Source organism: Neophocaena asiaeorientalis, unplaced genomic scaffold (assembly GCF_003031525.2).
Source record: "Neophocaena asiaeorientalis asiaeorientalis breed wild unplaced genomic scaffold, Neophocaena_asiaeorientalis_V1.1 scaffold15, whole genome shotgun sequence".
NCBI lineage: Eukaryota > Metazoa > Chordata > Mammalia > Artiodactyla > Phocoenidae > Neophocaena > Neophocaena asiaeorientalis.
In genome coordinates this window covers 11,327,679-11,354,386 of record NW_020185328.1, presented here as the reverse complement: position 1 = coordinate 11,354,386, position 26,708 = coordinate 11,327,679, and the positions used below count along the sequence as shown (strand labels likewise).

The following is a 26,708-nucleotide window of genomic DNA, read 5'->3' as shown; positions in this document are numbered from 1 at the left end:
ATATATATATATATATATAAATATATGCAGCTAAGTTTGCTCTGTCATTTTCCAAATGATGGAATTTTTCTTGTTATCTTGTAAAATTCTATATGAAATCACTAACTCTATGTAATACTATTATCAACAAGGTAGCAACTATACGAGCAATAAATTAAAATTTTAATTTTTCAAATATTCCCAGATATAGATGAATGCAATGAATCATTTGCCTGTGGAGATCATGCAATGTGTGAAAATGTGGATGGTGGATATTACTGCTCCTGCAAGGAAGGTTATACATCCACAGGAAACTCACAGTTCACACCTAATGATGGCACTTATTGCCAAGGTAAATTATATTGTTATATTTTATGTATTATCAAAGCACCATATAAAATATGTACGACACAGTTGTGAAGTATCAAAGAGCTACATCTTCCAAGAAATGTGCTAGTATTCCTTTATCTATAAAATGGAATAAGAAAAGTTACAGTTTTATTTAATGGAAGATGTAGACCACATGTTTTATGTAATTACCATACCCTGTTTCCTTAGGGTAACTACAATATTCTATTTTCCATAAAATATTGCATTTTAATGAATAAAAATAAATGAATTTTTATTATGAATAAAATTTTAAAATAATGAATAATGAAAAAAATTTTAAATAAATGAATTTTCATGAATAAAATAAACAAAAATGAAACTCAAATGATAAGAATGTTTTTAATGTCTAAATAAGTGAGCAAAATCACTGAAATAAATATAATTATCTTAGGAAAAATATTTTTTAAGACTTAATATATAATCTTTTTTTCTACAGAAATTGTGAATCCAGACTGCCATTTAGATAATATCTGTATTGCGGCGAATATTAATAAAACTTTAACAAAAGTGAGTAAAGGTATTGAATTAAAAATACGTTCTATTTTGACATCTTGGTTTCAGTTTAATTCTTTCCAAAGTCACTTCTTTTATTTTTTTTCTTTTATTTTTTTTATAAAATATGGAACGCTTCACGAATTTGCGTGTCATCCTTGTGCAGGGGCTATGCTAATCTTCTCTGTATCGTTCCAATTTTTAGTATATGTGCTGCCGAAGTGAGCACTCCAAAGTCACTTTTTTTAAAAGAGTAACAAGCAGTTGGTCTTCATGTAGAGTTGAAACTGTTTACATATAGAGATCTAAGTACTTGATAGGATTAATTTGAAAATCCCCAAAGTACTGAAGAAGACCTACATATTTAATTTAAGTTACTTTTTCACTATTCAGTAGACTGAAAAGTTATTTTCAACATGTAAAGAAATTGGATGGATAAAATAGTAAAAACACACTTTGACCCCAGACCATTTTCAAATTCTAAGGAGACATAGCTGAATGCAACTAGATTTTGTACACCAAAGTAAATACTATTTTAAAGAGTAAACAAAGTAGGACATTCATAAAATTACTGTCCTGAGATTAGAAGTGTGAGTCTCACATGACTCATTAACAATGAGGTAAAAGCACATTGCCATTTTATCATGTAAAAAAATTTATCTGGTTAATTAAAATCTAATTCAAATTAAGTTATAATGTATTTTAATTAACTTTAAAATGATAAATTCAAACATGTATTGCCTTTCTGAAGTAAATTCTATGCCTTTTAAGCTATTTGCTAATCCTTTGTAAATAATTTCAGGTTTCATTGCTTTGTGTTATGGTTTAGGTGTAATCTGATAACTTATTAATGTATAAGAGAAAAAAAAAACTCAGAACATATTTATCATGCAACATTTATTCTTGAAAAGATCTAGTAGTGCTTTAAACTGGTTTCCTTTCTCTGGGCTCATTTTTGTTCAGATTAGGCACATAGAAGAACCTGTAGCTTTGCTACAAGAAGTCTATAGAAATTCTGTGAAAGATCTTTCACCGACGGATATAATTACATATATAGAAATATTAGCTGAATCATCCCCATTACTGGGTTATATGAATAGCACGAATTCGGCCAAGGACACCCTTTCTAATTCAACTCTTACTGTAAGTATGTTGAGCTTTAACTCATAATTGAGGCTTAAAATTTTCCTTACATTTGTGATTAATGTAAAAGTCTAACATTTTTAAAAGATACACTTTTTTTTCAACAGGAATTTGTAAAAACTGTGAATAATTTTGTTCAAAAGGATACATTTATAGTTTGGGACAAGTTATCTACAAACCATAGAAGAACTCATCTTACAAAACTGATACATGCTGTGGAGCAAGCTACCTTAAGGCTATCTCAGAACTTTCAAAAGACCACTCAGTTTGATACTAATTCAAGTGATATAGGTAAGAAGCCAAGGTCAATTTCAAAGCAATCGAGTTTTCCAAACAAGCCACTCTCAAAAGAGAAGTCTTTAAAATATTGTTAATTAAACTGGCAGTTGTTTTATCAATGTAGACATGAATGGTGATGCATATCACAAGAGTAGTTATGAATGAAGTGTGAATAAAAAGGATGAGTGCCTAAGATTTGCCACCTACTTATAGCCTCCACCTTTTTCTATCTCTGAACTGTTTAGCATTTAAATGCTCAGAGACCATTACTCCCTTGTCATCTCATGACTTGGTAGGATCTGTCTTGACCGATCATAGTACAGACAGATTTTCTGGATGTAGTATATTTCATTTTTTTAAGTTTAATTTTTTTTGAAGTATAACAGACAGAAAAGTGCACATGTCAAATGAATATACCTTGACAAATTTTCACAAAGTGAACACGTCTGTATAAACAGCACCCCAGAAGACCCCTCATCCCCCGGCAGCCACTCCCTGCCCCATAAAGATTATACCATCCTGACTTCTAAAACCATACCATGAGCATAATTTTTAGTGTCTCTGCAATAGTCTATGGATAGATCGCATTTTATGTAACCATTCCCTGTTTTTCTAATGTTGAACGTTGAAGATGTTTATTTTTAACGTTGAAATCCTTTAGGCGTATATCTTTGTCCTGAATGTAGTATATTTAAATTTCTCATTAGGAATCCTTTGCCTTTCGATAATATAAGGTAATTAGCATAGCAAATTGGAATGTTTCCTGCTTTATGAAATCTCATACTTAACACATTAAGAATCTGGATCAAATTGAGGCTGCCTGTAAAGTTGTTCTGAGGAAACAAAGTACACTTTCTGCAGTAATCATTGCATATACACCCCTATTATATTTCTGGTTGTTATCCTGCTGTGCACCTATAGATATACAAAAATCATTAACTCATCGGGATTCACCAGTTACTCAAAATTAAGGTAGCAAACATTGTGACCATATATAGGAGCCTAAATTTCTATAATGTTCCTGCATGAAAAAGGTGAAAATGCACCAGGTAAGGAAATTATTACTCAAGAATTTAAGTCAATCACTCTGTATATAATAAATTATATTGTAGATATCATCCTCTAATACATTGTAATTGCTTGTCTGCTTTAGTAATTATGATTTATAGCTTCTTTGTGTACATACATATTTTCTTTTATTTTATTCAATAAAGTTAGAATTAAACCATGAATGCTAGAGTGAAATCAAACAAATAAACTTGAATCAGATTTTTAAATACAAATTATAATGTCCAAACATCATGTTCAGAATATGTTCATTCTATCTGCCATAATTAAGAAGTTGAAATATAACAATGATGGATGAAATTGTCTCTAACTAAATAAATACATTGATTAAACTAATTTCAGAGAATTTATTATTTTCATGATTTTGTTTCAGCTCTCAAAGTTTTCTTTTTTGATTCATATCACATGAAGCATATTCATCCCCATATGAATATGGACGGAGATAATATAAAGATATTTCCAAATAGAAAAGCTGCATATGATTCAAATGGTAGGACTTTGACAATCTTATATACAATATTTCAATGTTTTGCAATAAATACCATACATTTGATTGTATCATATGTGCATATAACTTGTGTGGTTTTCTATAGAAAAATATTTTATGTTTATACACAGAATTTCCATATTTATATTTGAGATTTTCATTATGATAAAAATACCTGAGTAGAATTTTAGCTGATGATACCTAGATCCTTCTTGTCCTCAATCCTCCAACTCTGTAACTGTCTAATAATGTTAAGATCCCAGTGGAAATATACAAAGGAACTGTGATTTTATTCCTCATTTTGCAGCAGTCAAATGCTATAATTTTCATAGAGTTCTTCTAATATTTCTTCTTCAGTAATCCTTCATATTCCTCCTTGTAAGACTGAATTTGGGATTGTATGAGGAAGATGAATAGAGGTAGTGTTCAAAAAGGTAGAAAGTTATTGTTTAAGCGTGGATTTCTCTTCCACTCATTTCTTAGTTTTTGTACACTAAACTCTTCAGCTAAACTAAAGGCAGGATTTCTTAAGAAATGGGACCAGAGAATGCCAGTACTAGCAAGTGACTTTACGATTATCTAACCTAATGGCCTCATTTTATGGATAATGGAACTAAGGCACAAGAAGCTAACGGGTTTGTCTCTATGTACATCAACAGATAATACAGAACTAAGACTTGAAGAGAAGGAGGTAACAAAGAAATCAGCCCAGACCAGCTTTCCCTTGTCACCTAACCACAGGCAAACTAGAAGCTGCTATTTTAATTTAACCATTTATCTGCTCTCGTAGTGCAATGCACTTAGAAAAAAAAAATCTCTGCTGATAATAGAATCGGTGCTGTTCACATGTAGGTCAAATATATTACCTATAAAACATGAATTATAATATTTTCACAAAGCATTGTGGGTGGTCATACGTACAAACGGAAAATATATACAATAACACACATATGTCACCTTTACAGACATCACTTCATTAAAAAATATGTTGTCTTTACTGTTAAAAAGCTTGTTGTACATTCCCTCTCAGAATACCATCTTTTTAAGAAAAATTTTACAGCACTAATATGGGAATTTTTTTCTAATCCATTGATATTGTCCTTTCCATTTTTTCTTGTCATTATTTATTCAAAAGTAAGAAACAGATGGCCATAAAAAACAAAAATAACTAAGCCATACTGCCATTGAACCATGGCTCTTACCCTATTACATCATATTCTAATTAACCAAGCACACACGTAATATTTAGGAGCAAATCCAAAGAATGTGTTAAACTGTTGTATTTTCAAAGACAATTTGAGTAGTATTTGGAAGTTGAGAATAAAGACATTGAAAATACTTATCATAGTGACAGATGATGAAATTGTCATGGAATTAGTATCTCGAAGAGATCGTGTCTTAGTGTATGGTAGTTTTGTTACATTTCATAATCACGCATGCAAACGCTGACATTTGAAAGGGACAGTAATATCAGCTCTCAAGAAAGCAGAGGGAGAAAATTTATTTTCCTCAAGGTTGAATCTTCAAAATAAGGACAAGTGTAAGAAACTGATCAAACCCACTCAATGGTGTCTACATGTGATTATTCATTTATAGACAAACTTCCTTAATAAAAACATTCATTAGTTAAAAGCTGCATAGTATCATTAGGCAGAAAATAAGGGTGGCACAGATGGATTTTTAATCTTTTTTATATACTGAATTTTAGTGCCTATTATTAGTGAATGAACCCCTAGTTTACTGAAAGTAGGTACAGATCTGATATGAGAGTTAAAAGCTAGATCAGGCCTAGAATTAGTGAGAAATCATGGGAATTAAAATAGGTTCCAAATGATTTAAAAAGAATGAACAAATACTGGATCAATATTCAGAAAAAGGGATTTTGGACCATTCTACGTGGCATGAGTCTCCTTTTACCCAAAGTCAAAAATTGATGTTAAATAAATATTTTCCTTTAGAAAGTATCAGAGTGATAGATTTTTAAATCCATGTTATCTCTTTGGTGCTTCACTTGATTTTGGACCACCCACTACTACAACCTCTGAGAAGTTGCTGTTGCATGAACTGGTTCATTAGCTGGACTAGGTCAAGTTCCCCTAAGAGGTTTCCAGGTTCTGCTTCCATCCCTGGTCTGTCCATAGCAAATGCTGGGCTAGTTGTCATCTGGAGCCATCACAATTTCACTAGCCCAACCATGTTATACTAACATTATTTTTTTGATATAAGTTTTCTGGGCTGGCAGTTTAGGAAAATGTGTAATGTATCTGAATTTCAGCAAGGCTCTTAGCAGTATCTTGGGGTGCCTTTTTATACTAAGATAGAAAATGTGAATAGTGACACATTTTTGCAACTTCTAGCTCACATAACCATATCCAAAGAATATTAGCTATTAGTGTGATATTGTGATGTGGATGGTTCCAGCATTATATCACAGACCTTTGTTTTTGATGACATTATCAACATTTGTATTAATGATTTTGATTAATTTATGCTTTTCAAATTATTTGCTGGTGTCACAAATTTGAGGGAAAATGAATATGATAGAGTTCTTCCTAATTTGTCCAAGTATCTAAAGCAAACATATAACATTTCTAGTTAATAAGTATAACAATAATCATATTAATATAGCATCTTAAATTTTATAGAAGACTCTCTCGTATAATTTCATTTGGTCTCCACCTTATCCTAGTAAATAGCCGGAGGGAATATCACTACCACCATGTTATACATGAGAAAACTCAAGTTTACGCAGGGACACACAAGTAGGAGAAATGACTAAAACCAGAACTTCTAACTCCAAGAGTAAATTCTGAATATAAATTCCTCAATTTACTGTCCGTAATTCTGTACAACAGAGAAGGAATGTGACCTAAGTGACAACAGGAATTTTAAAAGATAATAGTTGTCCATGTTGAGTTGTTCACACACACTTAATATCAGTGATAATGAGCTGCTGATAATGATCTCAAAAACCAAGGCAATTTGAGATCCGTTAAAATAGGATCTCAAATAAATAGTGTCCAGGCTAAGGGAAAAATAGGCATGTGATAGTCTATACTGATCAGGTAACATTTCTAGTATCTGGTTATGTGCTGACGTGCTGCATTTGGGGAGTGTCAGGGGTTCAGATAAATGGCTGCCTCGAAAGGCAATAAATTCCCTATGCTGTGTCGGCATAACTATATGTCATGAATTTAAAGAGGAAGCATTTCAGTGGGCATGATGTTGAACTCAGTGGCATCTCACAACTCTTTCAATTCTAAACTTTCTTAATACTGTAAATCTGTGATAATTTTCTCCCAATATCTTTCTAATTCATATATTTTCCCAGCAAAGTAGTAAGTCAAAATTTTATTTTTCAAGTGAATATACTTTACTCCTTGGTTCTTAGTCAGCACTTGGATGTAAATTTATCTAGGACTATTTTTCTCCTAAATATAGTCTCTGCCAAGGGAATGCTACAGTCCACAATCAGTTTCAGAGTCACAGAGGTCAGAGAATATGTCTTAATATGGTTGGATGATGTAAGCATAGATATATTATGACCCACATTTCAGTATCTGGGAATTCGTATGACTCCCTTTGGTCAATTTTTATGTTTATTTTAAGAATTTCACTGAATATACTTATTTGATTGACAGGCAGTGTTGCAGTTGCATTTTTATATTATAAGAGTATTGGTCCTCTATTTTCATCGTCTGACAACATCTTATTGGAACCTCAAAGTTATGATAAAGCTGAAGAGGAGGGAAGAGTCATCTCTTCAGTAATTTCAGTCTCAATTAGCTCAAACCCACCCACATTGTATGAATTCGAAAAAATAACATTTACATTAAATCACATAAAGGTAAGTTGTGTTTCTGTTGACTATTGATTATAATTGTGAAGCATTCAGAGAAATGAACATGTTTTTGTAGTGTCACTTTAATTGTATGTGAGTTCTTGAGTTTAAAAATGCAAATTCAAAATTGAAATAAAAGAGTAAAGTGGTTTCAACTAATTTTTCTATAAAATATTTTTGTACTTTCAGCGCTCTTTAAATTTTATAATAAATAACAAAGAATTTTATGTATTTGATTATCTGAAATTAAGCTACAATTTAGTTTTATTTTTAAGTACATTGTTCATTTTGGAAGTCTCCGGCCCTTCAAGGAAGAAGTTATAAAAAAGTATTAAAGAGATAAATGTTACTTGTATAATGAGGGAGGTGTTTGGTTAATTGTCATATAAAATAATACTTGCAGGGATTTGGGTGCCGATTAAAATAAAATCATAGAGAAGTTCATAATATTTCATAAAGAAATTATCTGAGAACACTTTACTCTTTTATTGTTATTCTAAATCTTTTTTCAAACCCATGTATAATTAAAACTATACAATAAAAAAATGATTAGAAATAACTAAGTATTTAGGGTTTTTATAGACCTAAAAGTGAAGGAGAAACTCAAAATCATATTGTTTGCTGCATTTTTACAGTTAATGGTTTGTTGGGCTTTCAATTGAATTTCAATCCTAGTACATAATTAAAGTGCCTCAGAAACTATTTGGAGAACCTTGAAGCTGGGCAATTGTATTTGCATGTTTATGGGAAACAGGGGATTAAAAGAACATATAGTCAGCCCTCCGTATCCATAGGTTCCACATCCATGAATTCAACCAAACGCAAATGGAAAATATTCAAGGGAAAAAATTCCAGAAAGTTCCAAAAAGCAAAATTTGAATTTACTGCAGCCCGTCAACTATTTACATAGCATTTACATTGTATTGAGTTTTATAAGTAATCTAGAGATGATTTAAAGTATACATAAGGATGTGCATAGGTTATATGCAAATACTACTCCATTTTACGAAAGTAACTTGAGTATCCGTGGATTTCGGAATGCGCAGGGACCCTGGAATCAATCCCCTGTGAATATCGAGGGGCCACTCTATATGCTTCCATACAGTACAAATGTGTCACTGTAAAGACAGACATCTGATGTAGAGAGAAACAAAATGTATAGAAATTGCAAGTAAATAGTAGGTCAAACCTAAACAATGGTGGGCATTCTGTTGAGGGAAAAAGAAGGTGTGAAATGTTTTAAGAATGGAAACTAAATTTAGATATTTTCAGATGCTAAATGCAAATGACCTTTTGATACTAGAAAACAAACATTGTTCTTTTACATGGTCTTATGGTTTTTCTATAGTTTTTACCAGTGGAATGTTTTGGCAGCTGAAGAGGTGCCAAGGACAACCCACTTCTCCCATCTCTGTTTGACATAGCAACAAAACAAAACACACATTTACACAAGAGTTCTTCACCATACTTAATGAGAAAACTTGATTGTCCTTAATCTTCTTCTCTGTTCAAATTATTTTCCCATTCAAAGCAATGACCACTCTGAAATTTCATCTCTTTCCTCTGACAATACATTTACCTAATCAATTGTTTCCCTCTGAGAATAAAATTTGGATACCATTTTATTCTCTAGGAAAATCGAAGTTATTTCATATGTAACACCTTCCACTTCCTGATTCCCTGATAATTGCAACTTCACCAACTAGTATATACTTCATTACTTTAGAGGAATATTAATTATAGTTGTTATAATAATACAGATAATAATAACGATAATAATTATAGCAACCAATACTTTAATAATGCTTATATGGAAACATGCTTTGCTCTAAGTTATTTAACTCCCACAAGAACCCTATGAGGTATGTACTGTTATCTCCATTTCACAGATGAGGATACTGAGACTCTGAAAGATTAAATGCCTTGCCCGTGGTCACTCAGTAACAACTGGTAGAACAAAGTTTCATACCCACAGTTTTTCTCCAGAATCCATTCTTCCACAGCTAAGATACTCTCCTGCCTGATGCTGTTCTCTGAATCACTCCCCCACCTACCTCCCAAGAAATTAAGCTTTGTCCATTACCTCAACTTTCCTGGATGTCTCCACATTGGTCCCAGTGTCTCAGCTAACAAATAGGCTGAAGTTTCTGGCCTCCTACAAAATGGGAGAGCATTTTCCATTGACCCTCTATCTCTTTCACCCCAAACTTAATAACTCCTCTTATTTTTTTAAGCTTTTAAAAAATAGATATGATCTATTGCCTTCATCTATAGAAAATGTGGATTTAATTTTCTTATACATGTCCTCCTCTGTGATCCACACACTCCCCCAACTATTCATCCTCCCATGCTTCATCAAATTTTGGGTTAAATCAGTTTTCAATGTGTTATACACAGCTGAATCATGAGGCTGAACAATTTTCCTGGTGTTAGTAAATTTCCTTAATTTAGCTGCTTAGATTTCTATTTATCCATTACTAATTAGTCCCCAAACTTTCTGACAGTACTATAAATCTCCTTATAAAACATTCAAATACATAAGATTATCAGCTAAATTAATGTTCTGGAGACATCCTTGTTAGGCCTCTGTGAACTTGATCCTGTCTGGATGGTCTACCCTTTGCCTTCTGTATAGCTATCAGCCTGGACGTCTCTGTCACCGTCATCCTGGGCATGCAACTCTCCTCTCTTCTGTGTCAGATTCAATGTTTCCTTGAACCAACGATTCCTCTTTCTTGGTTTATCTCTATATTTTGGTGGCATATTCTCCAGTGTCTCTTGAGAAAGGTGCCCAGAAAGTCAAGTTTTTGAGCTCTTGCATTACCTTTTTAGCTAAGTATATACTATATTTCTATCTTATCCGTACACTTAGATAAATTCCATGGTATAGAGTTATAAATTGTGAATAATTTTTTCTTCAGAATTTTCTAGACCTTGCTCATTTTTTCTAGCTTTCCAGGTTAACCTGGGGAAGTTTCATGCAATTAATATTTTACTTAAAATTTGCATTCTTTTGCAAGTGATCTGTCTCTTTCTCTCAAACTTTTGAGATCTTATCTTTATTCTCAGGATTCAATCAAAGATGAACCTTGGTGTGGATCTTTCTTTATTAATTGTACTAGGCATTTATGTGAGTCTGTTCAGTCTGAAAATGTATGGTCTTCAGTTTTAGGGAATTTTCTATTATTATTTCTTTGCTAATTTCTTCCTCTCCAGTATCTCTGGTCTCTTCTCTTGTTATTCTTATGTAAATATTGGACTCTCCAACTGAGCCTCTAAGGTCTTTTTTTTTTTCATTTTAAGTTTTCCTTTACATTTTTTTTTCCTGCTAACATATTTTATTTCTACTTTATACTTAATTATAACAGAGCACCCTTATTTTTTGAACTCTACTTTTGTTTCATGGGTGCAGTATTTCTCTGTGGTAGTATTTATATTTAAAAAAAAACCTGTGTTCTACTCCCTACATTATGTTGCTCGTGATTTCCTCTGTTTGGCTTGTTGGCTTTTTGTTCTTTGTCTTTCATGGTAGAGTGTGTCCTCGGAGGTCTGGTGGTTCATGGCCATCCATCCATATCTAATAATGAGACATTTGAAAGATGATTGTGTGTTCAGGTGGCTTGTGGCAGTGGTGTGCCTCCCTATAGGGTTATCATCAGGCTAGTTTCTGGCCATTGCACTGGAAGATCCTGAAGATCACTACCTAAAAGTCATTTCTCTTCGGCCTTTAGTTTCTCAGAAACCTTTTAGTCTCATGCCTAAAGACAGAAGCTCACTACAAGGATTAGGAGGATAAAAAGAAAGTGGTGGGCAATGGTGGGTGCTCAGCATGTAGACAGACCCTCACTTAACCCCTGTTTTTTGAGTGATGCACTCTCAGCTGACTCTAGTTCCTCAATTCTAGAGTCTTTCTGGCTCCTCTAGCTTATCTGTGTGTTTGTTTTTTTAACAAGAGTGGGATTGGGTATTTTCCTGGCAGTTTTGGGGCAACTGGATGTAGAGTTTCAATTTTCTTCACATAGCGTGACCTCTTTGAAAAATTTCTTGTCATCTCTCCAATTTTAGTTCAATCACTGTCTTCCTAGACTTACTCCAATCGAAATGGCCAGTGCTCCAACTATTGATCTAAGTGTTGGATTTTCTATATAGGCCATTAAAGCAACTGTCTAATTGTATTAAAATCATCTGGGCTTCTGTCATCCTTGAGGGCAGATGCTTTATCTTTTCAACTAAGAATCCGTGGCTCCTAGCACAGTGCCTATATTTGATACTCAACTAATATTTTCTTTAATGAATAGTTGTCTGAAGATTTGCATTTGGTTCTGTTTTACTCCACTTATCAATGATTAGTCTTGCATATTTTTTTTGACATCTCTTGGTCTCTCAACACAATACCCACTCACAGGGCTCTTTTGAGGATCAAATTAAACAAAGTAGGTAAGAAAGCACCTAGTTAACTATAAATTGTTATATAATTGTAAACAGTTTTTATTTCTACAAGACACAAGCATAGGTATACAGCATTCTATGAGTAACTTATTAAAACTTACAGTGCATTAAGTATTGTGTTATGATTAGTTAATATTAATATATGATAAGGAGAACTCTGCTATTTATTGAACAACCTTCCTGTAGTCTATTTGATCAGCCCCTGTCTATCTCTGATCTTACACTCAGTACCCTTTACCTCATTCATTGCTTGAACTGCACTGGCATCTAGATGTTTCTGGAAGACCTTCATTGAGTCTCACTTCAGAGGTTTTCCATTTTCTATTCAAGCTGTACGGAACCCTCTGTTCCCAAGTCTTTAGGACTCACACTCTCACTTAATTGAAGTATTTGCTTAAATGTCATTTCTTAGGAAAAGCCTCCTCAGATTACTTCTGTTCTCCTTTCCCTAGCTTATTTATTTTGTTTAATAATTTCTTATCTCCTCATTAGAATGTAAGGTCAATAACGGAAACACGGAGCTTCCCTGGTGGCGCAGTGGTTGAGAGTCCGCCTGCCGATGCAGGGGACACGGGTTCGTGCCCCGGTCCGGGAAGATCCCACATGCCGTGGAGCGGCTGGGCCCGTGAGCCATGGCCGCTGAGCCTGTGCGTCCGGAGCTTGTGCTCCACAACGGGTGAGGCCACAGCAGTGAGAGGCCCGCCTACCGCAAAAAAAAAAAAAAAAAAAAAAAACGCAAACACTTTTTTTGTTTTGTTCAGTGCTGTATTTTTAGCACCTGGATCAATGACTAATATCTAGTGTATATCCAATAAACATGTATCGAAGATAATGAGATATGTCATGCACCATTCTAAATGACCTACATGATCTCAATTGACAATAATTCTCACAAATGCGTGACACAGGATTGATAAAATATAGCATGATTGCAGTATAAACTTCAGTTTTTTCACACAACAGTAGCATTCACTTATTAGCATTGATTTTATGCTTTACTTTTTAGGCATGGTTTTAATTATATTGCTATGCAAAATGGTATTTTAAATATAACCAAAACGATGTCGTATGTGTAAATTTTTCTCTTTTTCCTGTCAGTAAAATGTCTCTTTTTCAGACCACAGATAAGTATAGGAGTCAATGTGCATTTTGGAACTACTTACCTGACACCATGAATGGCAGCTGGTCTTCGGAGGGCTGTGAGGTGACATACTCAAATGTGACCCACACCTCATGCAGCTGTAACCACCTGACACATTTTGCAATTTTGATGTCTTCTGGTTCTTCTATTGTAAGCCAATTTTCCAATTCATATTTATAAATCTGTTTTTTCTTCTTCTTTATGTCATTCAAGAGAATATTTAATTTTTATATGTTTTCTTTGGGTATAAATAGCATATTTAATTTACTGATACAATCTCAACATTACCTTTTTTTTAGTCTTTCTTTTCTTACCTGCCTTCTATGACATATCTAGTTTGGATCTTTGGTTATTCTTAGTGTAAGACTTACCTAATCTATAATATCTAGTAGATTGTGTATTAAATATCTATCCATTGACTCTTAGTTTTTAATGCAGCTTTTAAGGACCATTTATACATTTTAAAGTATCATGGACTTCAAGGGCTTTTGCCTTTGTATTGAAAGTTTATTTTTACTGATGACAAATTCATTAAAAATATTTGATACCTGGTCAATAAGTATTAGCACATTCATAACAAAATACCATGTTTTAATAATGTAGAACCCCACAAGATTTTTAAACATGAAAAATCTTTCTAAGGTGAATAGCTTCATAATATGTATTTTACATCAGTAATATCTTGCTTTTACATTATATAGGTTTTTATTTTATATCCTTGTATTGGAATCTTTAGATTACAGGCTCATTTCCATACAATACTTAAAATCCATCAAATACATATCATGACTAAATAAATCTGTCTAACCCTAATGTCAGTAACAAAGATGATTTTTTTTCTGAATGTTAAATAAAGATGCCTCTTAAAACCATCTGGTTAGAGTGAAACCATCCTTTCCAATTTCAAAGTCTCGCAACTATACTGTTTTGTTATTCTACATATTCAGCATTTCTGATACCTTTGTTTAATGTGTTTAAATGAATTACTGCATAGAAATTACTTGTTCTTACCACTGATAAAGCTGCTTTAATTAACCATTTTCACATTACAATAATGAATTGCCTTTCTAATATCAAGAAACTGATGGTGATAACATTGTTAAACCATGTACTAATATATACTATGCTTAGGGAAAAAAAATCACTAATTACAGAACTTTTAAAGTGCTACCTGATTTATATCAGATTTTCTGAATGTTGAACATTTTCAAAAGTACAAAATGTTCTCATCTAAATGCACGTTTGTATTTTTACATTTTAGGAACAGTTTAATGTTTCACCAAAAAGGGAAGTTCATTATATGTTGTAGTTCTTTTGACGAGCTACTGAGTTATTCTTTTAACAGTTGTATTATTATTTTCCCTTAGGGTATTAAAGATTATAATATTCTTACAAGGATCACTCAACTAGGAATAATTATTTCACTGATTTGCCTTGCCATATGCATTTTTACCTTCTGGTTCTTCAGTGAAATTCAAAGCACCAGGACAACAATTCACAAAAATCTCTGCTGTAGCCTATTCCTTGCTGAACTTGTTTTTCTTGTTGGGATCAATACAAATACTAATAAGGTATGTAGATCTCCCTTACTCTCTATTTTTATTTTCTAAATTTTTACTTTCCTAAATATATATGTCATAGAAACATGAATTGGAATTAAGGGCTTAATGGGGCAAATACTCGATATACTTTGTTCTTAAGGTGTTTCTAAGTCTGAGAATGCTAATATATCTGAACAACTTGCTTAGTAATTCCATTAACCACAGTGGCCCTCATTATGATGAACTGCAAAAACTTGTCAACAAACTGAAGAAATAACCTTATTTTGTTTTGTTTTGGTTTGTTTTTCCATGGGCGTTAAACAAAAAGAGGGGAGAGAGAGGGGAGAGAGAGAGAGTTGGAAAAAATGTTTATCTCAAGACAGGGATGGAACACAAAAGTGGCTAAGGTTCATAGGTTGAAATATGATGAATTAGCTCAACCTAGTAAAGGCACTTTTCTAACCATTTTCCACCATTATTGATTTAGAGCCTTATCAAATAGTTCCCATCTTGAGCTAGTCTGGGTCATCCTCGAAGCAGACACTCAAGTGGGATAAAACAATCAATAAATTTATTAAGCGAAATGGCTGTGAGAGAAAATGGGAAGAGAGAGACTTGGAGAGCCATCAGACCAAGATGCAGGCCTGAGCCTGAGTGAAGGAAAGAAAGGTGAAAGGAAGAGTGAGTAGAAGCGCTTTACACAGCAGTGCAGTTCTAAGGAAAGCCCAGTTTGCCTGTCAAGGAGTCCTTTGAGAAGACCCTCAGCCAAAGTCACCTGGCAGGTCTCTCAAGAACAGGAATGTCTTGCTGTGCTCAGTCAGTGGCTGTCAGCAGCCATCAGGGAACGTGAGCACATCAGTGGCTTTCCTGTATAGCAGCTGCAGCCTGCCCTGCAGCTGGAGACCAGAGAAGTGCATCAACATGGCCACAAAACATTAAATTGCCTCCATATTTCCATTCTTACTAGTCATCTTTCAAGTACTGAGACTAACCATCAGTTATCAAGGTTTTCTTCTGAAGTAGATGCCACAAAGCACCTATTTTAAATAGCCTACAGAAGACTGTAAACTCCGTATGTTTTTGTTTGTTTGTTTGTTTTGCAGTGGTATTTATAACACGTGTCAATTCTGTGTACCTCCCACTATCCTCCAAAGCCCAGTTCCTCCTTCAGCTTCACCCCACCATCATCCTCACCACAAAACTATTCGTTACAGTGTTTATTTTCAATTCTATTTCACCAGTGTTTATTTTCAATTCTATTTCACCTATCAAATTCTTCCCATTTTAAAGCCGTATTTCAAATCTCACTTCCTCACTGCAGTGTTTCCCAAATTTTAATCACCATCCCCAACCTTATATAGTACTCTCGAATATATTTTAGTAGGTAATCTCATTATGTTTCAATTATACTCTATTTTATTAAGTGCAGTATGTAAATGTTGTGTTATCCCACCAGTAATAGATTGTGTTAGTTCTGTTACTACAGAAGTGTATAACTATTACATTTTGTTATTTCCTATAAGCCTAACTCTAGTTCTAAGTGTGAAGTCAATACTAATAAATGATATTTAACTGAAATCCATCTCAAATTTACCTGATAATCTTGTAACTTCAAGTGATCATATAATGGATATTTTTGTAAAATATATCATCATTTGCCTGTTTTGTAACTTCAGTGCCTTCTCTTAATTATTTATAATGTTTTGTTTAACATAGTATTAGCAGTAATTTTCATTCTTTGAGCATGATTAAGATAAAGGAAAGTAAAGGCAGCTCCAAAACAGAAATCAACTCAAATCATAACAGTTACTGTGAGATAATCATGTGACTAATCCACAATTTATCACATAATGTAAGTGTATAAAAAGTATAAATCTCTGGACGAGAACAGCAACTTAGGTCTATTACAGGACTGGTGAATGTTTCACATTGATGAAGCACAGTTCTTTTAAATCAGTTGGAAATGGTACAATTTAAAAAACTGACACTTGACAAGGATATTTTAATGTGACCAAGCATTATATAAAATGGCATAATTTATGGAGAAAGTCAAGATTTTATGTTACAATAATGTTAAAGTAAACATTGCTTATGGTTTCTTTCTTTGCTTTCTAGCTCTTCTGTTCCATCATTGCCGGGCTGCTGCATTACTTCTTTTTAGCTGCCTTTGCATGGATGTGCATTGAAGGCATCCACCTCTATCTCATTGTTGTAGGAGTCATCTACAACAAGGGATTTTTGCACAAGAATTTTTATATCTTTGGCTATCTCAGCCCAGCTGTGGTAGTTGGATTTTCAGCATCATTAGGATATAGGTATTATGGCACCACCAAAGTGTAAGTTAAGATGATCTCATAAATATTTGGAATGCAATTCTGAATAAGCTTTGTATATCATTGAAAATTTTGCTTTGTTGAAGTACGTACAAGCATATACGTAGATTTTATCTCTTATTTACTTTTCAGATGTTGGCTTAGCACAGAAAACAACTTTATTTGGAGTTTTATAGGACCAGCATGTCTAATCATCCTTGTAAGTATATATAAAATTGAGGCTAGAATTCAAAAAAAGTTACAGTTTAAGGGTGCTTAAAATTCTCAACAATCAGGCATTACTTTGAGGGGAAAAATAATTTTGAGCACTTTACAATAAATCATTTATTAATACTGGACATATATTGCATCACTATTGAGAAATATACATTTTAAACTCAAGGCTATTATAATTAACTTGCCCCTCTTGGGAGGCTGTATTTTTGCATTACATGTAGAAAAAGCATTTTTCACTCATCAGTAGTATCTCAGCATACTTCAATACTGAGAGTTTGCCAACCAGCTGATAATCTGGCATTTCAGATGTTTACGTTATTTAATCTTTTATCAATGATCAGTGATCTTTGAAGATTAGACTGTCATCTTTATAGTTTTATCATCCTTATGTACCCTGTCATCACGAAAGTGATTTTAAACTAAATTGCGACATCAGAAACAAGAACCCACTATTTCCCATGAGCAGGCAAGTCATATATTGATAGCCCTATTTCAGCTGGGAAGAGGGCCTTTAAATTCTTATTGGAAGTGGTTTCAAACCTACAAATTTGGCAGGTGTTATATGTTCCAGTCTAAATAAAGACATTTTTATGTGTCTCCAGAGCATTTCTAAGTGCCGTAAGTTTTCAAAGCCTCTCTGAATATAATAGTCTGTCAATGAATCTGGGAGGTCTGACAAGGCTCTACAATAGAATGAATTGTCAATGGAGGAGTTGTGACAATATTTTGGACAACTTTGTCCCATATGTTTTGACCATCAGCTAGCTATCTTTTTTGAATTTTTTTCCTCTCCCCATGTGTTTCTTTTTTTGTTTTTTTTTTTTGTTTGTTTTTCTTTGTGGTTCGCGGGCCTCTCACTGTTGTGGCCTCTCCCGTTGCGGAGCACAGGCTCCGGACGCACAGGCTCAGCGGCCATGGCTCACAGGCCCAGCCGCTCCGCGGCATGTGGGATCCTTCCGGACTGGGGCACGAAGCCGTGTCCCCTGCATCAGCAGGCGGACTCTCAACGACTGCGCTACCAGGGAAGCCCCTCCCCATGTGTTTTTATGGGTGTGAGGAAGCTGCTAAATGGAGAAAGACTTGAAATGCAAAGCAGAGAATTTTCTTCAAGGTTTACTTTTTAATGGTGTGGGTGAAATAAAGTGCATTCGGTAACTGTATTTCCTAATCATCACAGAAAATTGTTTATAATTCTCACAGTGAATCTAGTAATGTAAAAAGAAAACATTGGCAAGATTTCAGCTAAAACAGTTTCAGAGTTAGTTAATTTAGATTTCCAAAATTTTCAACCCACATGAGAATAGAGGCTGAATGTGTCCCATCCATATATTTTCATGTGTTGCCCTGATATGAGTATTTTGTGTGAAAGCACTGTCTAAATTTTCTAATTTTACTGATTCCTTCTCTACAGAGTGGACCATCTCTCATATTGTTTTGTATAAGTGAAAGTTCTTTGGATCAGTTTGGATCAGTGATTCTTAGAGTTTAGAGGAAAGTAAAGTGGGCTAGAAAGTTCCTGAAAACAGGAAAAATAGGAGCATATTTCTCTAAAGTAAGAAATAGAAAGTGTTCCCTGAAATTATTATTTTTTTGCTTTTGCTTCTATAAGGGAAAAGATAACTTTGGATTATCTTATAGTAAGATGGACAGACTTTAGATGGGCTTATCTAAAAATGAGTCCTGTAAACTTTCCTAGAAGCCTAAATGAACAATGTCACACTGTCCTAGTCTGAAATTAATGAACCAATATATCTTCCATCTGGTTTCTGTATGATAATCATTCATTTAACTAGAGGGTCAGGCTACTTAAGAAATGGATAAGGCCTTTAGGTTGAGTCTAAAACTGAATACTGTTTATCTTTTGTATATCTTTGAAAACAGCAGAAATTCTTTAAGTAATTATTGAATGAAAGTGAATTCCTTTACTCTAGTGATCTCTGGATTTCTGTGCTAATGCTGGCCTATTATTACTATTATTATTCAGCTGCATGATACAACATTAAGTAAAAGTTTTCCTGTTGTCCCAGAATAGTATTGCATTCAAAGATAAAGTAAAAGAAATATTGAGCACCCAGACATTTGAAAAAGAGCCACCAATAGTTTGGACCTGACACTTCCCATGGGTCTTTCAAAGAAACAGTAGGACCAGCTGTAGCCCAGTAAGGGGACTAAAGAGTGGGGCTGAGAGGGTTGTGTCTCGGAGTTAGGAGTCCTTGGCCTTTGAGGGAGTGCATTGTTCTCTATGAAAAGCTTTTCCTTACCCTGCCAGTCAAAAAAAAAAAAGTACTCCCCCATCTCCATGAAGACAAGTTCAAATTGTGAAGGAGTACTCCGAAAGGTCTGTAAAGAATGGAATCAGAAATAGTAAGAGTAAAACTCTCATCTTGATCCCAGATTGATGTGACTGTGGAATTTTCATGTCTCCTTGATATACAAGAGCAATATATGAACAATTTTTACGACAGCTTGACATATGTCCCCTGACTTTGGGTCAAGTGTGAACATAGAGCCTAGACTTCCTTGTAGTTTTCTGCAGGCTGCATGCTTATTGGACTATCCCCTTGACAGCAGGGAGGAAAAGGATTATTATAGAGTGTGCCTGGGAATAAAATGACGGGGCGAACGCACAAAGGCTTCAGCTATCCTATAAGCACAAAAAAGTTAGAGAGGGGAAGAAAAGTTGTAGTGCTGCCCAGAAGATTGTCAGCTCAAGTGAAGTTATACACAGCAAGAAGATAGGCTGAGCACAGGTGATGTTGAATGGTGGCCTGGCTGACCCTCTCTGAAAAATGGAAGGGGCCAAGATGGAAATGAAATACTATAAACACTAAAAAAATCGCATATACCATCTAAATGTAAGCCATCACATAAGCCAAGATTACTGGCAGTAATAAGAACCAACCTAAACCAAAGTGATGTCGTGAAGCTCTCTCCATCTGAAAGAGCTGATCAGACCCTTCCAGCCCCCAGCAGCAGAGGAGCTGAGCTTTACCAATGAAGGAACATAGCCTAGAATCAACCATGCCACCCCAACAGTCATCTATACAGATTTACTGAATTGAAAATTGTCATCCTATGTTTGGGGATATTCTGGTAGGACAGGATGCCAGTCCATATCATTAAGGTCACCATGTTAATTGGGTGGTCTGGGCATGATGGGAGAACAAAGGAAATATAAGAATTACCCCCTGCCCACTATAGTATCAATGAGGAGAAAGCAAGATGAAACAAATGACAAAGAATATCATATAATAAAATATAAATGATACCAGTGAGATGTGGAAGAGGAAGTCATCATGGAGATGAGGAACTCGTTTGTGGATGGGGAGAGAAGCAGAGTATACTTTCCATACAGTGGATTCTTAGTGTGAACTTAAGTGTCTCCCAAGCAGCCCTGTAAGCGTGCCAGATTCCTTTTGAAGGAAAACAAAGGGCACAGACAAAATGTAAATAAGGCAGTACCAGAAATCACAAAATTATCATAATCTGTCTTTTATTAAGAATATTCAAGAATCATCTTTTCATAGACTCATCACTCCCTAGTCTACATGTCATTAACTATTTACCAAATTTTTACCTCCATAAACTTATCCATTTCTTCTCTACTTTCACAGTCAGGCCTTTTTTTATCCCTTTGAGTCATTGTTATTCCTTATTAAGATTATAGTATTAATAACAACAATAATAAGGGATTTTTTTAGATTCACAGTTTGTTGAGCAGCTACTAATTTTAAAAACAGACAGCTAATACTTCAATACTCAGTCTCCTTAAATCACCTACATTGTCATCATCCCATTTTATTGTTAATGAAAAATAGAATTTGATTCAAAATGTTAGGTGATTGGCCCAAGGCACTGATATCTACAAATAAATAATGAGGCTAGAACTTTAAACTAGTTCTGTCTTAATCTAAAGCTCACCTTTTCATTTTAACTTGCCACTTTTTCAGTTGCCTTCTAATCTGTGTTTCTGCTGCCATTCTGTACCATTTCATCTTAATCTATCCAGAAAAAACTGCTCCTAACTCAGCTCACATAATGAGAGCAATTAATAAGAAAAATAAGAACATTAATATTAAGCTCTTGTATATTCCTGGTACTAAGCTAAACATTCTCCATATATTAGCACATTTAGTTTAATCCTTCAACAACTCAAAAATGTGTGTGTGTGTGTGTGTGTGTGTGTGTGGTTTATTTTATTTTGAAGTTGGAGAAATTGGGGCATAGAGTGGTTACACAGTTTGCCGAACAATTAGTAAGTACCTGAGCTGGAACACACGCTCATGAAGTTGAGTCTATGACCTACCTTCTTCATCCCGTTGCCGATAGTTCCCATTGCCTATAGTCCAAATACCATAGGCTGGTGTATAAGTTTCTCAGTACTTTAGCTGAACCCTGCCTATTTTCAGCCTTTTCTTACACTGCATATCTCCACAAAACAACTCATCTAAGAACTTTATCCTCTTTAGAATATTTGCCGTTCCTTGGATATTTTCTTCGTTCTTTGCACTCAATAATCCTACAACCTTGTGTAAAGCTCTGCTGCCTGAAATCTTATCATTAATTACTGCACAACTTCATGAAAACCTTTCCAGATTTGTAGCTAATCTCTTTCTTCAACCTGCTCCCATAGAATTTTGAGTCAAACCCGAAATAGTACTTTTAATGCTTTGTTTTGTTTCACATGATAATTTTCTGTCTGCATTACACTACTCATCTCCCACATCCAAATACCCAACATAGAGCTGTGAGTCTCTTGATTCACTGACCATAACTTGTTCAATAATCAATGCCACTTATTACATGACCTTAGGGGCCACAGCCCAATGAGTTGCAAACGAATTTTCTACAGAGCCACATTCACAATGCATTCTCTATGTATGAGTGGACTCTACACTGTAAAACTACCAGCCCTCTTACTGATCACCCCAGAACACAGATGGTAGCAAATCCTTAATAATGATCTGTGTATTTTAATTGATCCATTAATAAAGACCATGGTAATAAATAAGGCAAGAAGAAACACCCTGTGATCTTTCTTAAGCTTTATGACTGTTCTGTGTTCTGGATTCCTAACATGTAAGATGAAGATAATGATGCCAGCCCAACACAACAAAGATACAGTAAATACAAAACAATTTTTTTAGAAAAAGCATCTATTCTTTAAAAATTAAAAAAGGAAAATACACAATAATTTGGAGGACAATCTTTGGCTTTCTTAGCTTTACCTTTTGTATTAAAAATTAAGTTAAAACACTAATTTTAAAACCATAATTTGCACAGCAAAATTTTATATGCAAGGTACTGTAGGTTTGGCCAGTATAGTGTGTGTGTGTGTGTGTGTGTGTCTGTATACATATATATAAACATAGGTCCTAATTTTTTAAATATTGGTGAAGATATGACAGCATTTGTTTAATTATAGCAAGATATTATTATGATAACCGTGCTTGTACATGGAATTTGTTAAAAGTCTCTAGTACACTCTGCTGGAAAACGTTAACTGAAATGAAACAAAGTGTGAAATGTCTTAAAGAGAAGCAATAGAAATTTAATAGAATAAATAGTATTTACTTTCCAGAATAAAGATAAAAAAGTAAGTGAGCCTTCAAATTTAAATAGATAATTAGTGGTGACTTTGTTATGCCTGGCTTTAAATGAGAGATAAAATTGCTTTCTCAGCTTTCTCTGAGCAAATCTGGGAAGACTTGTACTTGGAAAAGACATTTTTATCGAACAACTGGCAATGGGTTTAATTCTTACATGGAATCCTTGTATTTCTTCTGTAGAGTAAGAACCAATTCCCAGTAAATGATATTTGCTTGTTTTTATGAATGGAGCCCTGGGGCATGTCTGGTTTGGAGTTATAATGATGATGCCTTTAAGATAATATGTAAATGAATAAGCACTGAATTAGTTCGCACTGGTGGCTTTTTCTACCCCTAGGTATGTTGTTTCAAAGGAAGATTCAAGCTTTCAATTTACTCTGTTAAGTGTTAACTACTTAGGTATTTGAGCAGCAACATTTTTGGCATTGATCAAATAAAAGTACTCCTCAGGTGTTTACTCATTAATATTAAGGATCTCTTAGAATTCTGAAGTGTGAACCACTGACCCCACTGATTCTATCTATGAATCACTGCATTTAGAATGTTAAGATTATAACTATACATGAAAAGACCTAGCCATGCTTTTGAAAGATTGAGCTGTACAAGAAAGAGATTTCTAAATCTTTGTAAAGCAAGCTGCAAACTGAAGATAATTTACATAATTTATTTCTTTTCTTCAGTATTTTTAATCTTTCATGCTGAATTCTTTCAACTAAAACTGTGCAAATGATTAGATTCAAGTACACAAATATAAAGAGTTTGTGAAAATAATTTAACTTTTAAGTAGAAATTGAAGTTTCTCATAGATATGTTCAGTATTGAAGAATTTAATTTGCTGGATTGAGGCAAATACTAATTAAGCTGTGTCCAAATAAGGCATTTTCTTTAAAAAATGAGAGCTTTCATTTCAATTTAAATCACAACTCTTATAATTCAGTGTTTCTATATTGCTCCTTTACCCATGTCTTTTTAGGTTGCCCAGAATTCCACTCAGTTTTCTGTGATGGTCTCCTCTAATTGTTCTAAATTGTGTCTACAATCTCTTAATTCCCTTTCACTAGGAAATAACTATTAAAACTACTCAAAACTGAATTCCTCACATAAGCCTTACAAAACAGAACATGTCTATGTATATTTATTATTATGTGATGTATTCTTATTACTTTTTTTTAAATTTCGCAAATTGCCCAAGCTTGAAAGAAATGTAAATATTACAAGACTATGTAAAGTAAAAAGTGAACATTTCAAAACATACTCATATTCTTCATGACTGACTACTCTTTTGCTTAATATTTACTTTGTATCTTTCCAGACCTTTGCTATGCATACAGACACACACACAAATACATATATACCGCACATAAATATGCATATACATATGTATAAATGTAAGCAAGAAATTTGATTATAAATTCAAATAACCCAAATTATTTATAACCTGCAATGTATCATATTCATCCTTCCTTGTTAGAACATACAATTCTACCATTTTTTATCATTGCATATTATGAGTATGATCTAATTTATTTAATCACTTTCTTATTGATTTTCTTCTTACAAATCATACTGCAAGAGAATCGTTTCAATACAGTTACATATACCCATTATATAAATTTGTTATGAAGTGCCTTTTAGAAGTATAATGTACAGCACAGGGAATATAGTCAATAATATTGTAATAACTTTGTATAGTACATAATGTATAAAAATATCAAATCACTCTGTTGTACACCTGAAACTAATGTAGTATTGTAAGTCAACTAAACTTCAATTTTTAAAAAAGGTACAAATGCAAGTAGAGGCAGATTTTTAAATTTCCAAATTGCCTCCGAAACACTTACTTCAATTGATACTTCCATTGACAATATATAAGAATGTCTGTTTTCTGACATTTTTGCCAACACTAGATAATTTTATCTACTGTGGTGTCTAATGGCTAAATAGGAATATATAAACTGAAAGGAAGAATTATGATAGACCAAGATTCTGCAACAATGGCATCATTAACACATAGGACCAAATCTTTGTTGTGGCACCTGTGCTGTATGGAAGTTTAGCCGCATCTCTGACTTCTATCATCACCACCAGCTCCACCATCACCACCTGGGTATGACAACCAAAACTGTCTCCGGACACAACCAAATGTCCCATGGGGGGCAATACTCCTAAATCTCTTGACTGGGAGCTACTAGTGTAGACTTGGTTTTTAAGTATCTTTTATAGGAGTGCATTTGCAGCTTTCTTTAAATGGCACAAATATAAGGAAGAGAATTAAAATCATAGTTTGGGCAATGTCCTTTAGATGACTCCATTGAAGTTATATTAGAAACACTATTCATTGTAAATTTTAAATTGTGGATAACAATTTTAATTACATGGATAACATTTTAATTACATGTGTTAATTTAATGGCATCATATTTGTTAGATGCATCTTTAGTGACCTCTGTGGTTCAAGGCACTTCAGTATTCTACCCTCTTCTCCATATTATGTATTAATAAGAACTTCAGAGCCTATAACATTTAGCTACTTTTTCATATTATTCTGACCTTCTTGAAACAGGTAGCTGGAATTTAAGAAAAGGAAAAGTGGTGCTAAAAAAGAACTTAACATAAATAATACATTTGTAGTTTCCAATGTATTCCCATTCATGGGAGTTATATTCTTACCGGAAATACCTTCACAGATAATCTTCTTGGAACTTGTTCTAAAAAATTTCATAAAATTTGAATAACTTCATAAAACTTATCAATCCAAAAAAATATCGAAAAAGAAACCCCTTGGGTCTCTCAAGCCCAATAAGAAATAACCAGCTTAATTAGAATTTCACCAGCCAAGGTGAAATTCATCCCTGGTATTTTCGTATAAATGCAGCTTTACATTGAGGGATGTTAAATAATGAAATGGTGAGAGGGAAACACTAGGGACGTTGGTAGAGCAAGACAGTCGGTTAGAATTATTGTTCACTTTATGTTTGTGTAGTCTTTTAATCTTTACAAAACCCTTTTAGCATCTCAGTTAATCTTCCCAAAAGCTTCAGTAATACATCGAAATTAAGGTAGGAATAGCATGTAATAAGAGATAATGTTTTACTAGATTTTCACTAAATCTAGTAACTATAATCTTGACTTATCTATTTATAAATACCTATGGGGGTTCTACTATTTATAGCTTTTTAAAGAAGTGTACCAATTCCTTGAGAACCGGTTAAGCTAAAGCTAATTATGTACTTTCTTATGTAGCTAACAGGTGAAATCTTCAAGCTACTACTCAGCAAGAATACATAAAAATCCTTAACCTTAGCCAAGAGCACACTACATATTCTGATCATTCTTCTACTTCTGCTCATCCTCTTAGTGTAACACAGCATCCTTACCCAAGTTGGTCTGCAACAAGAGTGAGCCCTTATTTGAATCGGTCTTTGTTAGCATTTGCTGAGCTCTTGTTCTACACATCTGAAAATATTTAATCTTCCCTGTAAGTATGTATCATGTCCCTCTGTCCCCTTCAGTACTCTCTGCAAAATATAAACTACTCATTCTGAGAGAACGGACTATCTGCATGGGTCTGTCTTGATTTCTGTTTCTCATATAAAAATGTTGTGTCTAGTTTCAGGGCTTCCCAAGAAAGGAACATTTAACAATTCCTTCTGATGAAAAAAACATGCCTCCTGATGGTTTCTGTTCAAAAATAGAGCCCGAGTTGTTCAGTGTTAGTGCACAACCTTTATTCATTAGAGA

General features: G+C 33.9%; 1 protein-coding gene and 1 non-coding gene across 4 annotated transcripts in view; one reads left to right on the top strand and one right to left on the bottom strand.

The window, feature by feature from the left end:
• Nucleotides 1–26,708, top strand: part of ADGRL4 (adhesion G protein-coupled receptor L4) — a 118,462-nt gene that overhangs the window by 71,129 nt on the left and 20,625 nt on the right. For all 3 annotated transcript variants that reach the window (XM_024734673.1, XM_024734672.1, XM_024734674.1), the window contains 10 exons: nt 185–331; nt 806–876; nt 1,825–2,004; nt 2,112–2,295; nt 3,725–3,841; nt 7,480–7,685; nt 13,246–13,419; nt 14,637–14,840; nt 16,926–17,146; nt 17,276–17,342. In XM_024734673.1, coding sequence (XP_024590441.1) covers nt 185–331; nt 806–876; nt 1,825–2,004; nt 2,112–2,295; nt 3,725–3,841; nt 7,480–7,685; nt 13,246–13,419; nt 14,637–14,840; nt 16,926–17,146; nt 17,276–17,342 — 1,571 coding nt within the window. The remainder of the gene's footprint in view (nt 1–184; nt 332–805; nt 877–1,824; nt 2,005–2,111; nt 2,296–3,724; nt 3,842–7,479; nt 7,686–13,245; nt 13,420–14,636; nt 14,841–16,925; nt 17,147–17,275; nt 17,343–26,708) is intronic.
• On the bottom strand, nt 983–1,090 carry LOC112392807 (U6 spliceosomal RNA). Its single transcript, XR_003001752.1, has one exon. It is a non-coding gene; the product is annotated as a U6 spliceosomal RNA (small nuclear RNA).